At 33.3% G+C, this 18,415-nt stretch overlaps 1 protein-coding gene across 1 annotated transcript in view; it reads left to right on the top strand.

Annotated features, from left to right (window-relative positions):
* Positions 17,951-18,415, top strand: part of LOC105155534 (low-temperature-induced cysteine proteinase-like) — a gene marked incomplete in the record, with an annotated part of 4,352 nt that continues 3,887 nt past the window's right edge. Inside the window, 1 exon segment of the mRNA XM_011071428.2 lies at positions 17,951-18,406. Coding sequence (XP_011069730.1) covers positions 18,147-18,406 — 260 coding nt within the window.

Genomic DNA, 18,415 nt, shown 5'->3' with positions numbered 1-18,415 from the left:
TCAACATCTGTAGACATCTCGAATACTAAGCAGCTAACTGAGATGATGGCAGATCTCATCAGTTTGATGCAAAAGAAGAATACAGTGGGGGATCCTATCAGCAATTATTCCAACTTCACTTGTCACGATGATGTTGAATTCGCTGGTAATACTTCTGACCCTTCAGGAATTGATTTGGACTATTGGATTATAGACACTGGAGCTACAAACCATATTTGTTCTAACCTTCGTCTATTTCACTCATTCACCACTCCCACACAACCGATACACATATATTTACCAGATGGAACCTCTAAACCTGCTATGTATGTTGGCCTAATTCGTTTAAATAAGCTTGTCACTCTCACTAACGTGCTTTACCTTCCCTCATTCTCTGTAAATCTGTTGTCTGTCAGTCAACTTTGTCGCGATACGTCCTATATTTTTCACTTCACTGACTCCAAGTGTCTCTTGCAGGACCAAGCAAATAAAGACACTCTGTTTGAGGGAAATAGATTCAAGAACTTATACACTGTTCGACAAATTCCCTGTGGCATTCCTTCCAATTCTGTGATTTGTAATTCCTCTTCTAATTCTGCTGATCTCATTGTTAACACTCAAGTATGGCATCATAGATTGGGGCACATTCCATTGCCCGTAATGAAGCATCTTCAGCTGCCTAATTTTTCTGTTCCTGTTTCCTTTGATCCTTGTGATATTTGTCATAGAGCCAAGCAAGCTAGAACTTCTTTTCACTTGAGTGAATCACATTCCGAAGGTCCCTTTGATTTAGTGCACTTAGATATTTGGGGACCATACACCACTTACACTATCTCAAACTGTAGTTACGTATTGACGATCTTAGATGATTATTCACGTTCTCTTTGGACTTACCTTTTGAAACATAAATCTCAAGTTACTTCTGTCCTAAAGACCTTTTTCTTTATGGTCAAAACTCAATATGCTAGGAGTATTAAAGTAATCAGAACAGATAATGGTTCTGAATTCTTAAACAAAGATTGTCTGTTGTTCTGTCAAGAAAACGGGATTGTTCATCACACCTCTTGTACCTACACTCCTCAACAAAACGGAAGAATTGAACGTAAACATAGACATCTTCTAGATGTAGCTAGAGCATTGCTATTTCAAGCCTCATTGCCTCTTAAGTTTTGGGGTGATTCTATTCTTACAGCTACCTATCTGATAAACAGAACACCTTCCAAGATTCTTCAGTGGAAAACCCCTTTCGAAATGCTAACTGGTAATTCCCCTTCATACCTTCATCTTCGCACTTTCGGAAGCCTTTGTTATACAACCAATATTGAGCCTCATAGAACCAAATTTGATTCCAGATCCTTCAAATGTATTCTCTTGGGATATCCCATGACACAAAAAGGGTATAAGTTGTTTGATATGGACAATAATCGTGTCATTGTTTCTAGAGATGTTCGGTTCTATGAACAAGTATTCCCGTACTCTGTTCCTGTCTCACATTCCCCACAATCCTGTCCTCTTCCTATAGTCTCTTCTTCCGCTGATGACTCTGTTTCCTATCCTGAAACTGTGTCTGCTTCATGTCCTGCAAGTACGCCTACTTCAGTGCCTCCCTCTGAGACGATTTTTCCTAACACAGAACCATTACCCAGACGTTCTACTAGAGTCTCTCAACGTCCTATTTGGTTAAACGACTTTGTTTGCACTGCTCAACACCCATCCTCACTTCTTACACATACATCTGCATACAAATCGTTTGTAGCTTCTTTGTCTATTTTGCAGGAGGTTCAGCACAAGGAGTGGAGAGAGGCCATGAATGCGGAGCTACAGGCCTTGGATGCTAATCATACATGGAAGGTTGTTCCTTTGCCGCCGGGTAAACGCGCAATCGGCTGCAAGTGGGTTTTCAAAACTAAGTTACGTGCCGATGGTTCGGTGGAGAGGTATAAGGCACGACTGGTAGCCAAGGGCTTCAACCAGATTGCAGGTATTGATTATACAGACAGTTTCTCACCGGTGGCAAAATCTGTAACAGTACGTATATTTCTAGCTATTGCTGCTGCTTACACTTGGCCTATTCAGCAATTAGATATTAACAATGCATTTCTGCACGGTTATCTTGAGGAACATATATTCATGTCACCCCCTGAAGGATATGATGTCCCTCCCAACTTGGTGTGTAAGCTGCAGCGATCTCTGTACGGCCTTAAGCAGGCTTCGCGGCAGTGGAACGCTGAGTTCACTCTGAAACTTACTGCCTATGGGTTTGCTCAGTCGGTCTACGATCACTGCTTGTTTGTCAAGCCTTCTTCTTCGGGTCTTATGGCGTTGCTCGTCTATGTCGACGACATTCTCATCACAGGTCCTTCTCTTGATGATATTGGTCGTGTTAAGCAGTATCTTTACAGTTTGTTCACTATTAAAGATATGGGAAATGCGAGGTATTTTCTCGGACTTGAAATTGCTCGTAGTACTTCCGGTCTGTATGTGGCTCAGACAAAATATGCAATGGACATCATCACGGATACTGGGTTAGCTCAAGCGAAGCCTGCATCTAGTCCATTTTCCCCTGGTTTAAAGTTGGTTGCTAGTTCTGGTCCCGTTTTCTCGCGTCCTGATTCATATCGGAGATTGGTTGGCCGATTACTATATCTTGGCTTCACGCGACCGGACATCTCTTACTCGGTACAGCAGCTAAGTCAATACCTAAACCAGCCTCATGATTCGCACTGGAGAGCAGCATTACATGTCGTACGGTATCTCAAAGGATGCCCCTCCAAAGGCTTGTATTTTCCAGCAAGTAACTCTTTGGTCCTTCGTGCATTCTGTGACGCTGATTGGGCATCTTGCCCGGACTCTCGGCGTTCTCTTACAGGGTACTGCGTGTTCCTTGGTGATGCGTTGGTGTCATGGAAAACTAAGAAGCAGTCCACCGTGTCCCGTTCTACTGCAGAATCTGAATATCGGAGTTTGGCATCCACTGTATGTGAGCTTCGTTGGATTTCGTTTATCCTCTCTGATTTTAACATTTCCACTTCTTTGCCGATTGAGTTGTTTTGTGACAATAAGGCCGCATTACATATTCTCGCTAATCCGGTCTTTCATAAACGAACGAAGCACATTGAACTAGACTGTCATCTTGTTCGGAATGCATACAAGGATGGTTTTATTGCTCCATCCTTTGTCCCAGGTGTTCTACAGTTGGCTGATGTGTTTACGAAAGCTTTGCCCCTGAAGACGTTTGCTTCTCTTCTTTCCAAGTTGGGCCTGGTGTCCTTTAGTCCCCGTCCCACTTGTAGGGGGGCTGTTGAAGTTAGTCATCTTCACTTGCAGCAGCAACTTGAGCAGCAGCAGCAGTCTGAGGAAGAAGCAGAGGAAGACGCAGCAAACATTGACATCTTGGATGCTGGATAGAGTCTTCAGTTAAACGCATTTGCAGAAACACGTTTCTCTTGTTTACTTATTTGTTGCTTATGTGGGTAGCCTTGTCACTTATTCGGTTAGTCATTGGGCCAGCTCATCATCTATATAGTTAGTCAGTTATGGTGACAGTTAGCTTATGTGGACTTGTGTATATAGCAGATGAGTCATCGTCTTCCTTGTAACTTTTGAACATATTACAGAAACTTTTCTGCAGAAACGGAGAATGCTTCTTTCTCCCCAATTGGTTTTCCTCTAATTGCCTCTCTCAATATACAATTCAACACAAGATCCCGGGCTTGGGCGTTCAGCTCTAGTTCCACCCACACAAAGGAGTGATTCAATGCTTTTGTCACTTCATGAGCCACCCGTTCTGTAGGAAACAAATTGGCCCAGCTCGTAGTGCAACATGCCCTGTCAAGTCTCGCCTTAACCGTAAGTGGTTCCTCCCAATTATTTCACCATGTGAAAAGATTCCCATGAAACCCATGTCCTGAAGCTCACAGTCGATCAAAAAAAATCATTAATTTGCCATTGTGCCCGTTATGTTTGTCCTTCCTTCTCATGTATGCTTAAGATCTCATTAAAATCCCCTACACAAAGCCAGGCTTGTGAAGACATTCCACTAAGTCTTCACAATAAATTCCATGTGCCTTTCCGCTTGGAGGTCTCAGGATGGCCATAGAACCTACTAAAACGCCACCGTGCCGTATTATCCTCACATGATATTGTTGCGTCAATATGATGCTCCGAGTATGACTGCAGCCAAACCACTATATCCTTGCGCTATAGTAACATAAGACTGCCCCCTTTTCCACGCGAATCAATCCCAATTCCATTGTCGTTTATTCATTCCTTCAAAAGGTCACTCTCCTAGCATTACACTTGGTTTCGGAGAGGAAAACCAAGATGGGGCGATGAAGCTTAACTTGCTCCGTTAAAGCTCCAACTATCCAAGGGGACCCTAACAGTTCCAACTTAAGATTTTCATTGTGTCCCGCATTCTCAGCCAATATACGGATTCTTCATCAACTAATTGTATGTGTCGTTTCATCTCATGTACTCCATTGTATCATGTTCAATGACAGATATTCCAAGTCCTCGTTTTTGGCCTCTTGGCTCAATGTAACCTCTTGCGGATTTTCCTCTTCTCGCTCCACTGTGTCGCCCCCTTGTCCCAGTTGCTTGGAATTGGAGAGACATTGTAACTAAGGTTGACTCTGTGAGCATAGGGACGTCAAAAGTTGGGTTAACTTGCGTGCCGAGAACCTGATCCTCAGTTCCACCGTGACTGTTTGATTCCCGTTGTGTCCCATCATGCCCTCTATCTAACCTTCTTTACCACCACCTGAGCTCTAGGAATCCATGTTCATAGGGTTTTTTCTTCTCTCCTGTGGTCCTGCCTTCCACCTTAGTCCCTTCCTTACTGCCTGTCGAGCCGAATTCACCAAAAACTATTGTTCCTCTCTTAGTGCATGTATTGGTCTGTGCTGGTGGAGAAGGAGGCAAGCTGTTACTTTACTTGGGGTCATCTTCTGTCGGTGCTCTGTAAAATGATATGGCCCAAACCAATGTGATTGGGCTTTGCTCACTGGACAGCTGAATCCACTAAGCCCATCATCTCACTTATCCACCAACCCAGCCCATGGAAAGGTTTGACCCGGTTCCCACACTACTTAAAACCTTTCTCCCTCATTCTGAACCCTAATCTCCAATCCGCCACTTTTCTCTCCTTCTTCTTCTCCCACACGACCTTTTGGGTCCTTCCCGTTTCCTTTGTATTCTGTGCTCTTCTTCCATTCTCCAAAAATGGCTGTTAATGAGCCATTAAGATCATGCCTCTTTAAATGGTTGATTCTTGTTGGCTCTTGGTTAACGAAGTAAGTATCTCTTTTGTCTTCTTCCTTTCTCTGATAAACAAAGCAAAAAGCCTTTGTGGCGAGACCTTAGTGGTTTCTGTCTAAAGCCATTGTGGCGGTTCCTTGGTGGATTTTGAGTGTAACCTTTGTGGTATACAAGCCTTTGTGGCTATACTGTGATTCATGCAACCGTGAGTAAGGTTGTGGCCTTCAGCCTTGCTAGGCCCTGGGTCTTAGGCCTCTGAGCCAAATATACTGAACTGGTTAATGTCCCCTTTCTCTGTAATCTAGCATTTTCCCAGTTCGTTTCTTGTAAATTTATTTCTGCTTTATAGGCTTGTTGTAATTTGTATAAGAAAGGTTTGTAACTATTTTTAAGTTTCTGTAATCTTCTACATTGTAATCGTGCCGGAGACCGATCCACTTCTAACAGTGGTATCAGAGCGGGGTTAAGTCTCTGGCCTGAGGCTACTCACGGTAACATTGTTCTATCTCTTCCTTTCTTTATTTTTCTGGTCCCAGTTTCCCGACCCCTTACTGCTAACCTCCCTTGGCCGGGCTCGAGAAGCCGTCAGGTATCTAGTGGAAGCGTAGTCAAGGCCCCTGCACATATATAAACTGTGATTGGGAATTTGCTGTTGATTAATATTTGTTCCTATTATTTGTCTGAATTGTGAATATTCTGTATTATTACTGAAACTTGCTAAAATGTCTTGTTATAATTTACAACCGTTTGATGGAAAAACTGACTTTTTTATATGGAAACAAAAAATGAAAGGCATCTTAATACAGCAAAAAGTTTTTAAAGCCATTGAGGGAAAATACTCTAAAACTGTTTCTGAAGAAAAACGGCTTGAAAATGATGAGTATGCTTACAGTTCTATTATTTTAAATCTGTCTGATTCTGTAATTAGAAAAGTAGGAAAACAAAACACTGCCAAAGAACTTTGGAATAAATTAGAGGAACTTTATACAGAAACATCTCTTCCTAGTAAATTATTTCTTTTGGAAAAGTTTTTTAGATATAAGCTGGACCTTTCTAAAAACATTGAAGAAAATATTGATGAATTTACTAAATTTATTCAAGACATAAAATTGATTGGAGATAAAAATATAGATGATTATACTCCTATAGTTTTATTAAATGCTATACCTAAGTCTTATGGTGATGTTAAGGCAGCAATAAAATATGGTCGTGATAATGTGACTTTAGAAACTGTCATTAGTGGTTTAAAATCAAATACTTCTAGTAGTAGTAATAATGAAGTGAATTTTGTAAGAGGAAGACCTAAAAATAGGAATAATAATAATAATTCTAAGTTCAGAAAATACAGTAAAAGTCGCAGTAGAAGTAGGGGAAGAAGTCCTTCTAGAAATAGATATAACAATAATAATAACAATAATAAAAGAGATGGAGATAAAAACACCAAAAAGGATTTTAGGTGTTATAACTGTGGAGGTAGAGGTCATTTCATTAAAGACTGTAAGAAACCGAAAAAGAACCAACAAAATAATGAATCTGCTAATGTCTCAAAAGAAACTATTGATGAAGTTTATATGGTATCTGATGTAAATTTTGTGGAAAATTCTTTAAATAAATCTGAATGGCTTGTGGATTCTGGATGTACTTTTCATATGACACCTTACAAAGAGATTTTGATGAATTTTAAAACTGAAAGTTTAGGTTCTGTGTCAATGGCAAACCAAAAATTATGTGATGTGCTTGGTTATGGTGATACATGTCTTATTTTTTAAAATGGTTCAAAAATTACCCTAAAGAATGTTAGGTATGTCCCTGATCTTGTCCATAATTTGATGTCATGCTCTGCCCTAGAAGAAGAAGGGTTAGAGGGGAAATGGGATAAAGGGATTATGAAAATTTCTAAGGGTTCCATGACCATTTTCAAAGCAGTCAAAAAGACAAGTCTGTATTTATGCACTGTCAAGTATGATTCTTTTTCTGGAAATATTTCCACAGAAAATAAATCTGAAATTTGGCATAAAATATTGGCTCATATCAGTTTTAGGGGACTTGAGTTATTACACAAAAATGGTTTCTTGCATGAAAAACCCTCTGTTTTGAATTTTTGTGATGATTGCATATTAAGAAAGCAACACAAAGTAAAGTTTCCTACTTCCTCATACCCATCTCCCACTTCCTCAAATTGCATCCTAGAATATGTACATGCAGATGTATGGGATCCTGCTAATGTAAGTACACATGGGGGCAATAAGTATTTTCTCTCTATTATAGATAATTATTCTAGAAAAGTATTTGTTTTTCTAATGAAGCAAAAATCTGATGTTTTTGAAAAATTTCAAAACTGGAAAATTCTGGTTGAAAACAAAACTGGTCATAAGCTTAAAGCTTTAAGAACTGATAATGGTTTGGAATTTTGCAACAAACAGTTTTTTGAATTATGTGATAAGTATGATATTAAAAGACACAAAACCACACCATATACTCCTCAACAAAACGGGGTGGCTGAAAGAATGAATAGGACTTTGTTAAACTAAGTGAGATGTCTTTTAATAAGTTCTGGTTTACCAAAAACTTTTTGGGGTGAAGCTTTAATAACTGCAGCATATTTGATAAATAGATCACCCTCTGTGCCCTTACTTGGTAATATTCCTAAAAAAGTTTGGTCTAATTCTGATGTTGATTTTTCTTCTCTGTGCATTTTTGGATGTACTGCTTTCTGTCATAATAATGGTGATAAACTAGATCCAAGATCCCAAAAATGTGTATTTATTGGTTATCACCTGGAGTAAAAGGATATAGATTATGGCTTAGGAATCAACCTGGCTTTAAAGTTATAGTTAGCAGAGATGTGATTTTTAATGAATCTGAAATGCCATGTTTAAACACTTCCTCTAAAAATACTGAAGATTTTAATATTGAAAATACCTTTAATAAGGTGGAACCTAGTAATGAGGATAACCAACAAGGGGAAGAAATAGTAAATAGAGAAGAAAATCAAGAAGAAAACAATAATGAAGAGCTTAAAAAATGAAAATCCAAACACTTATCAGTTAGTAAGGGATAGAGTACCTAGGGAACGTAGGATTCCTTCTAGGTTTAGAGATTATCACTTAGATCTAAATGTTGAAAATTTAGAACCAAGCTCTTATGAAGAAGCTATAGAAAGTTCAAATTCAAAAGAATGGATAACTGCTATGAATGAAGAATTAAAAGCCTTAAAAGAAAATAACACTTGGGTTTTAGTTTCAAAACCTAAAAATGCTTCTATAATTGATTGTAAATGGATTTTCAAAATAAAAGGAGAAAATAATGCCAAAAGATTTAAAGCTAGACTTGTATCAAAAGGTTTCACACAAAAAGAAGGCATTGATTTTACTGAAATCTTTTCTCCCGTGGTTAAATTTACTACTATTCGAATCATGCTTGCATTGGTTGCTCATTTTGATTGGAAATTAAAACAGATGGATGTTCAGACTGCCTTCTTGCATGGAAATTTAGATAAGCAAATTTATATGTCTCAGCCTCATGGTTTTGTTGATAAGAAAAATCCAAATCTTGTGTGTTTACTCAAAAAATCCTTATATGGTTTAAAACAATCCCCTAGGCAGTGGAACAAAAAGTTTGATCAGTTCATGCATTCCTTGGATTTTAAAAACAGTGCCTGTGATCCATGCTTATACTTCAAGTGTGAAAACAATGTGCCCTTGTTTCTTATTTTATACGTGGATGACATGTTAATAGCTAGTCCTAGTCTCAGTATGATTAAGTGCTTACAGAATAATTTATGTAAGAATTTTGAAATGAAAGATTTAGGAAATGCAAAGAAAATACTTGGTATGAATATAGAGAGAAACAGAACCAAGTCAACTATTTTCTTGAATCAAACTTCTTACATTCAAAGCATTCTTGAAAAGTTTTTAATGGAAAAATCCAAACCATCTTCTGTACCCCTTGCAGCACATTTTCAATTAAGCAAAGAATTGTTACCTAAAACAGAATCTGAAAAAGATAAAATGAAAAATGTGCCCTACTCAAATGCTATAGGTTCTGTCATATACCTAATGGTAAGTACTAGGCCAGATATTGCATATGATGTTAGCTGTTTAAGTAGATATATGTCAAATCCAGGTACTCCCCACTGGGAAGCTGTAAAATGGCTCTTTAGATACTTGAATGGTACTAAAAACCTTGGAATAACCTTTTCTAAAAACTCTAATGGTGTTGAACTTAAAGGTTTTGTGGATTCTAACTATGCTAATGACAAAGATAGTAGAAAATCAACTACTTATTATATTTTTACTCTCTGTAATGCATGCATAAGTTGGAAATCCCAACTTCAAAGTATAGTAGCTCTTTCCACTACTGAAGCTAAGTATATAGCAACTACTGAAGCAATAAAAGAAGCAATATGGCTCAAAGGTTTAATTTCTGAAATTGGATTTCTGGAAAATAAACTTGTAGTTTACTCTAATAGGCAGTCTAGTATCCAGCTATGTAAAAATCCAGTCTTTCACTATAGAACCAAATACATAGATGTTAGGTATCACTTTATTAGGGATGTTATAAACAATGGAATAATCAATCTTAAGAAAATAAAGTCAGAAGAAATTCCTCTAGATATGGGAACAAAATGCTTAGCAATTAAGAAATTTAAAAATTGTCTTGATATGCTACATTTATAAACTGTTATTCCTTAACTCTTCTTTTATGCAGGAAATGGAAGCTATGGCAATGATGACAGCCTCTTGACCCACCATCTTGGTTTGGACCAAGGTGGAAAATGTAAAATGATATGGCCCAAACCAATATGATTGGGCCTTGCTCACTGGACGACTGAATCCACTAAGCCCATCATCTCACTTATCCACCAACCTGGCCCATGGAAAGGTTTGACCCGGTTCCCACACTACTTAAAACCTTTCTCCCTCATTCTGAACCCTAATCTCCAATCCGCCGCTTTTCTCTCCTTCTTCTTCTCCCACACGACCTTTTGGGTCCTTCCCGTTTCCTTTGTATTATGTGCTCTTCCATTCTCCGAAAATGGCTGTTAATGAGCCATTAAGATCATGCCTCTTTAAATGGTTGATTCTTGTTGGCTCTTGGTTAATGAAGTAAGTATCTCTTTTGTCTTCTTCCTTTCTCTGATAAACAAAGCGAAAAGCCTTTGTGGCGAGACCTTAGTGATTTCTGTCTAAAGCCTTTGTGGCGGTTCCTTGGTGGATTTTGAGTGTACCTTTGTGGTATACAAGCCTTTGTGGCTATAGTGTGATTCAAGCAACCGTGAGTAAGGTTGTGGCCTTCGGCCTTGTTAGGCCCTGGGTCTTAGGCCTCTGAGCCAAATATACTGAACTGGTTAATGTCCCCTTTCTCTGTAATCTAGCATTTTTCTAGTTTGTTTCTTGTAAATTTATTTCTGCTTTATAGGCTTGTTGTAATTTGTATAAGAAAGGTTTGTAACTATTTTTAAGTTTCTGTAATCTTCTATATTGTAATCGTACCAGAAACCGATCCACTTCTAACATGCTCGAAGCCAAGGACCGTATGGCATGTCCTCTCCAGGGTGAATGAATCCTTCCTCAAATCTAACCGAACCGAATACCAAATTTTAAATTTCATACACACATATATATTATAGTATATAAATATTAAATATCTTAGTATATGTATTTATAACAAAAAATAATAATTTTATAATCAATACATACTTAATTATTAATTAATAAGTTAACTTTGCCTCTCTCTTTTTCAATTTTTGATTAATTCGATAAAAAAACGAACTAAATTAAAATAAATTTGATTTTTTATTGAATCGAACCGAAATAAAATTTTAATTAATCGAACTTTTGATTTAATTCAATTCAATTAATCAAATTAAACACTCTTAAATTAAATATTATTTTTTTATGATGATAAATCAACTATAAAAACCATAATCCACATACATAATAAGGACGAATTCTCCTTAATAATTTGTGGAGTGTCCTCTCTATTTTCGTTTTATCGGACCCAACAAGAAAACATTAAACATTAAATGTGGCCTAATTAATATTATTAATTACTGTTAAATAAAATTAAAGTAAAAATTTAAATCTTTACTACACAAATATTTCTCATATATTTTATAAAAACAACGGTTAATAATCGTTATGAAATATATAGTGATTAGAACGTGTTAGTGATGCCACGTTTTTTAGTAGCTCATTTAAATATCTGTGTGTAATTTATTAAAAAAAAATTAATCATCTCAGTTTCATTTTTTATCTTGAAAGTTTTATCCAAAATTTCAGTATCTTTTTCAATTGAGTAAATTAAAATAAAATAGGGATAATTACACTTAGGGATAATTACACTCTCCCTTCTGATATTTGGTGTACTTATATTTAAATCTCTTGTGATTTAAAAAATTATATCTAGTATTCTTGAGATTTGTTTCTTTGTAACAAATAAGTCCCTATATTAGTTAAAATTCTCCAAATTTGTTGATATTAATAAGAGATTAGAAATAAAATTTATATTTACCTCTGGTTGATTTATTGTTGATTTGATGCATGTCACATAAATATTTTTATGATCGAATTATCTTTATAAATCTTCACGCGTTAATTCATGTGATGAGGTCTATTTTCGCCGTTATAAGGGTAGTTTAGTTGGAAAAAATTATTTGACCTATAATAAGTCAGTATTAAGTCAATCATGAGTAAATATCAACGCTTATTCAGTTTTTTGTCAGTATCAGCAAATTTGGTGATTTTTTACTAATGGAATGGACTTATTTGTTAGATGGAAGCAAAAACCTCAATGGTGCTAAATATACTTTTTCAAATTATATAAAATTTATGTATAATTATACCAAATTTTAGAGGAAGAAAATGTAATTATCCCAATAAAATAATAAAATAAAAAAGAAAAGAAGTTACAATAGCGAGAAAAGAAAAAGAGGTGAAAATTGAAAGTTATAAAAAATAAATAAATAAATAACAGGCAGATCAAAAAATCAATTTGCTGGTGAATAATTTTTTTATCACATTTTTGTATTAGATATTGCTGTCACACCACCCGTGTTAAACATATATTGACGTGACATTAATATATAATATCAAGGGTTAACTATATTTCATTCGAATTATAATCGTTTTTTATTTCGGCATCTAATTTTTTTTTTGTCAGGTTCATCATCTCGATTTTACAAAATTTTACACTTTGTCATTTATAACTATTTTTCCACAAGTTTTTTATGAAAAAAACATCACATGCAGTGTACATATGATATTTAAGGGTCATGTGACGTGATATTTTTCACATATACACAACATGTGATGTTTTTTCTGAAAAAAAAAAAAAGCAAAAAACTGATCAATATGGTAAAATGCAAATTTCTCAAAATTGAGATGATAACTTGATATTAAAAAAAAAAAAAAATAGATGTAAAGTACAAAAATGGGCATAGTTCGGATAGCTAAATGTAATGTACCATAATATCAAATAAGGTGAATTACATCGGCACTCATTGAGGATCGAAGTGCTTGGTAAAATTACAATTATACATCTTGAGGTTTTAGTTGTAGTTACAAGTACGCATTCTATCAGCAGCAAAAGTTTACACAAACACCCACTAAAGTACGCATTACACTAACACCGTATTAGGAAATGTATCAGTAATTTTACAAAAGAAAATATAAAGTATTTATATATTTAAACCTAATTTCAAATATGTCAATGAGATTAACCCTATCAAATAATAATAATAAAAGATAACTACTGCAATTTATTATTTTTATTTTATAAATAAATTATAATAATTTATTTTGATGCACAACGCAATACCTGAATTCAACTAATACATCAATGCAACTAATAACAATAATAAATAAATTACAGTAATCCACGTAAAATAAAATATGCATACATGAGATCATATAATACTCGTATCCATAATCTGAAAGTTGATCACAAAATCTCAACTTCAGAGTTAACTTCTAAATTAAGACATCATTGCCGCAATTTGATACTCTTTAATAGTAAAGAAGTAATATAGCAACTATTTGTCATATTATCGGTTGTCATTGTCTTTGCCCCGCTTTTATACGGTAGAAGTGCGACTTTATATCATTCTAAAAAGAAAACTCCTTTTTCTTTGGTAAATTAGTATCCTCGCACGCGATTCCCCTGAGTGTATAAAAAGAATTTTGATGTGAGATAATAAAAAAAATTAATTAAAAGAACTAATTATAATTATGCATTGTAATAAATGTGGAGAAGTAAGGTGAGAGATAAATATAGAGTAGTGGGTAGTTATGTGAGATTATTGAAAAATATTAAAATAAAAGGTAAATTTGTGTATTCAAAAATTGGTACGACAAAAGATTTTCTTTTATAATAAGATAGATATCTGGATTATTACTTTTTTCGTCCATATTAATCACTTATTTGATTTTGATCTCTAATTTTATTCATCCTCGATTTTGGTCCCCAAATTTGACGATCTTTTTGCACATTTGGTACTTGGACTGGTTTGATTGTTTGTTTTAACGAAAGATTGAACATGAGTCGTACATGGAATTTGTGTTGATGTATAATTTGAGGTGTTTCACTAATGATTTATGGTCCTGATCTATAATAGTAATTAAACTCGAAGTTGTTTTAACTATTTTTTATATATAACTAAGGGTAAATTACAACTACCTTTTTCGACATTTGTCATAATTATGAATACTCTCTCGCTGTTTGAAAAATTACAAATACTATCTTAAAATTGAAAATAATTATGTAACCCCTAGAAGATGAGCCGACATTACTATTTTACCCTTGTTGATTTTTTTTAAAAAAAATATATATTATAAAAATATAAAAATATTTGAGGGTGGATAAAATAAATAATCCAGAGAAAATATTATTTTATGAAAATATTTTAGAAACTTATAAAATATCTATAAAATTGTAATTTATAATTTGGGCATTTTGATCAGTTCACCACAAAAAAACATAAAGAAATGGGCTCGTTGTTAGATGGATGTTAAAATCAAGGAATACTTGTAATTATGTTAAACCTAAAAAAAAAAGTGATTGTAACTTATCCTATTGAGGACCTCGTTGGTGTTTCAGAAAACATCCACGTCCAAAACCTGGCCCAATGTAATCACTACGGCCCAGTAGTTTGGCATGTAGTTGCATAATTAATTATAAAATAATTAATTTTAAAAAATAAATTATGATGTTTGAATTAATAATTTTATAATTAATTATGCGAATACAGATTATATTTTAAAAATCATATATTTATTTTCAAAATAGAGTAAATTACAATATAAAATTTGACATAATTACAAATATCCCCTTGTTATTTAAAAATTACTTAACCCCCTTGATTTTAATGGTCATCCAACAATTAGCCAAATTCGTTAGTTTTCGATTATTAAGTTTCCATCTATTTCTTTATGGTAAACTGATCAAAATGTTCTCGTGGACTATAAATTATAATTTTACTTATTTTGTAAAATTTAATGAACTCTTTTACAGATTAAGTGGATAATTTTTTTTTACAACTTTTCAATTTTTTCATCCATCTCGTCTCATTTGTTTATGAAATTTCAATTTAATAAAAAAACTAAAAAGAATACAATAAAAACAAAATTAATTTTCACGACTTGATTCCAAATTAAAAAATTTTTAGTAAACATTAAGAAATTATTTTTAAAAAAATTAAATATAATTATAAAAAAATATTATAAGATATATATATATATATATATATATATATAGAGAGAGAGAGAGAGAGAGAGAGTTGAACACTCCAAATATTGGATGTGCGTAATAATAAGTGGACATTGCGAGTGTTATGAGTGTCAGTCAAGTGGAGTTGGGCATACAGTGGAGACGGTGACAAGAGAGTTCCATTTCACCGCCAGTTCTCCTGATCAACGTGGCTTACTATCCTCCAACTCCCCCAATTTCATTTTTATTTTAAATTTTTTATTCCATTTAATATTTATAGATTGCGTGTATAAAAATTTGAAATAATTATATTATTTTTTTCTGAAAGTTTGATATAATTATACGTAAGTCTCATATAATTTTAAGAAAATTACATCTAATATTTGTGATATTTGCTTCCATCCAATAAATAAATACACCCGTTGCTTAAAATTTATGGAATTTATTGATAAATCAAAAGAACTGAATAAAAGTCCCCAATTGACTCATTGCAGGTCAAACAAATCATTTCTAATTAAATTACACTTATACGTCTTCACATACTAATGCATGTGAAGCTGCTTTACTTTTATAAGGGTAATTTGATCCAAAATAATTTATTTAACATACAATAAATTTGTAAATCAATCATATGAAATTAGAACAAAGAAATTATTGTGAATCGAGGCACGTCGTGTCATTCCTTATGTAAGAGCGTATGTGTAAACACGCCAGAACTATTTATAGAAGAATTTTAAAATAACTAAAAGTATAATTCCATAAGTCGGAAAAATACGATCGTTTACTTTAAAAACTGCCATATTACCTTTTTATTAATTTTTTTCGTCTTGAAAATCCAAAGTCACCCTCATAGTTTACATCACAATTATCCACTTGCCATAAAATTACAAAATTTTTAAGCGTTATCTTTTAGATGAATTTAAGTAATTTTTTTTATTAATTATTGATTTTTTTTAATTACAGATAGTATTTAATACTACATTTTAAATTGATGGATTTTGATTTGTGAAAATAATTTAGAGAAATAATTTTAAATAACTTGGAACAAAAGGGTTTGAAATACAGTAATATTCAATAATTATAATTCAAAATTAGAGTCGAAGTATCTTAAATCATTTGAATTTAAAATTATTCAGGCAAGCAACTTCTTATGAGGAATTTACGATTCATTTTTTACATTTTCAAGAAAATTATATTTTTGGTCCCTTAAATAATATCACTTATTCAATCCAGTCCCTAAACTATCATTATTTGAACTATTGATCCTTACATAAGCTTTTTTTTTTTTTTTTAAATTATTTTAGTCATTTATGTCTAAATTATATTGAAAAATCATATAACACTCCCAAGGCTGGGAAGAAGGCAGAAAAAATCATAAAAGAAAAAGTGTCAATTTAGGAATCAAAGTATGAGTAGTGATTATTTATGAACTGAATTTGAATAAGTGATATTATTTAGGGGCCAAAATGTAATTCTCCTAAACTTTCTCTTCAACATACGTAGTATTTTCTTTTTCACATTTGATGTCTCAAGTTTTTGTTTTGGTAAGAAAAAATAAAGATGGATTATTTGAATTCCAATCACCAAAATATATACATAAAATCAAATTCCTTAAGTCTACATTTGGATCGATGAGTGTGATTTCGAGTGAAGAATTTTTAAAAATAATTTTAAAATATTTTATATTACAAGAATTTAAAATTTAATAACATAATTTAAAATTAGACAGAATGATTGAAATTCTTTAAATTTAAAATTATTCAAATAATTTGTTATAAGCATTTGAGATCCAAATCGTACATTCCAAAATAGGGAGTGTTTGCGAAAACTTCTGCTTTTATAGAAGTAATTTTGTAAAAAAACGTTGGAAGTTGTAACAGAATTAAAACTGAATATTGTTTGTAATAAAAGCGAAAAAATAGATAAAAATTAAATTAGATAGTGTTTGGAGGAAAATCACTTTTAAAATAGACTTAATTGATTAACGATAGTTTTGTCCCCATTTTTTAAAATATACTTTTTTTTTATATATTTGTATTTGTTGTTTGTTAATCATAGTTATTTTTTCACAGAAAGTAATAAATTTTATTTCGATCAGTATATTGCATATTTATTTTATAAATATTCATAAAAAATAAATATTTAATTTAATAATGCTCCCACTAAGTAATATAATTATTTATTCATACACTATAATTAAACTTGCATGATTATGAAAAAAGGGTATAATTTTATTAATTAATCATAGCTATTTTTGAATAATATAATTAGATAATATCACAAATAAACTATAAAAATTTAAAAATATTTAACAAATTTTGATTATTGCTAAATTATTCAAATTGTTTAAAAAATTTCAATATCAACTTTAATATCAATTTTAAAGATAAATTAAAAACGATTATTATAATGAGGGTAAAATAGTAAAAAATTAAAATTAAATTTATTAACAATGTAGATGTATCGATTTACTATGATTTTTAAACCATGTCATATATAGTGTACGGAATAATCAATTTCTTATAGTACAAGCATAATTCACTACTTTTTCAAAAAAAAAAAAATATATATCACGTCAACTATAATCATTATATTTTATTTCTTACTCGATATATTTTACACATTATATCAATATATATATATATATATCGATCAACCTCATAAAATGAGATGAGATGAAATTACAAGCAACGGCAACCTGTCTGAATTCTAAACCTTATCTTGCCTTCTATACTTGTACGGTGATACTGAATTTCCATATCTTATCTTATATTCTCTTTTTTGTTGTCTCAAAGGCCTTATTTTGATTTTTCTAACACAATTTAATTGGATAATTTAAAAAAAAAAATAGAAAAATGAAAGAAAAATAATTAAAAAAAAAATTACCTGTTGGCCCCATTGCAAGAACTCTCTCATCTTTTCCATGCTGCCTAACATTTCACTATCAACCTATCACTTCAAATCCACATGCCCATCTCCTACTCGCTACTCATCAATCCTTCTCTCTCTCTCTCCTTTCCAATATTCACTCCTTGTTTGTTTCCTTCATGAGTAAAAACGCATAGTCGCACATCTTCAAGAACTCCATCGCAACAAGAAACAGTAATGGCTGCCACTCTTTAGATTTCCCCAAATACCCCTCCACTCTGCCTTTATAATCTCCACCCCTTCACGCTTCTCCAGTCTGAAGAAACTTAAACATGGCTGCACCGTCATCTTCCGCCGTTTCTCTCTCTTTTCTGCTCCTTTTTCTTTCTGTATTCTTGGCCGAGTCACTAGGCTCGGATATGTCCATCATATCCTACGACGAGAGCCACGGGGGGCCGGGCTTCGTGCGGTCCGACGAGGAGGTGATGTCCATGTACGAGTCGTGGATGGTGAAGCACGGCAAGTCGTACAACGCGTTGGGGGAGAAGGAGAAGAGGTTCGAGATCTTTAAGGACAACTTGAGGTACATAGACGAGCAGAA

Source organism: Sesamum indicum, linkage group LG2 (assembly GCF_000512975.1).
Source record: "Sesamum indicum cultivar Zhongzhi No. 13 linkage group LG2, S_indicum_v1.0, whole genome shotgun sequence".
NCBI lineage: Eukaryota > Viridiplantae > Streptophyta > Magnoliopsida > Lamiales > Pedaliaceae > Sesamum > Sesamum indicum.
This window is presented reverse-complemented; position numbering and strand designations above follow the sequence as displayed.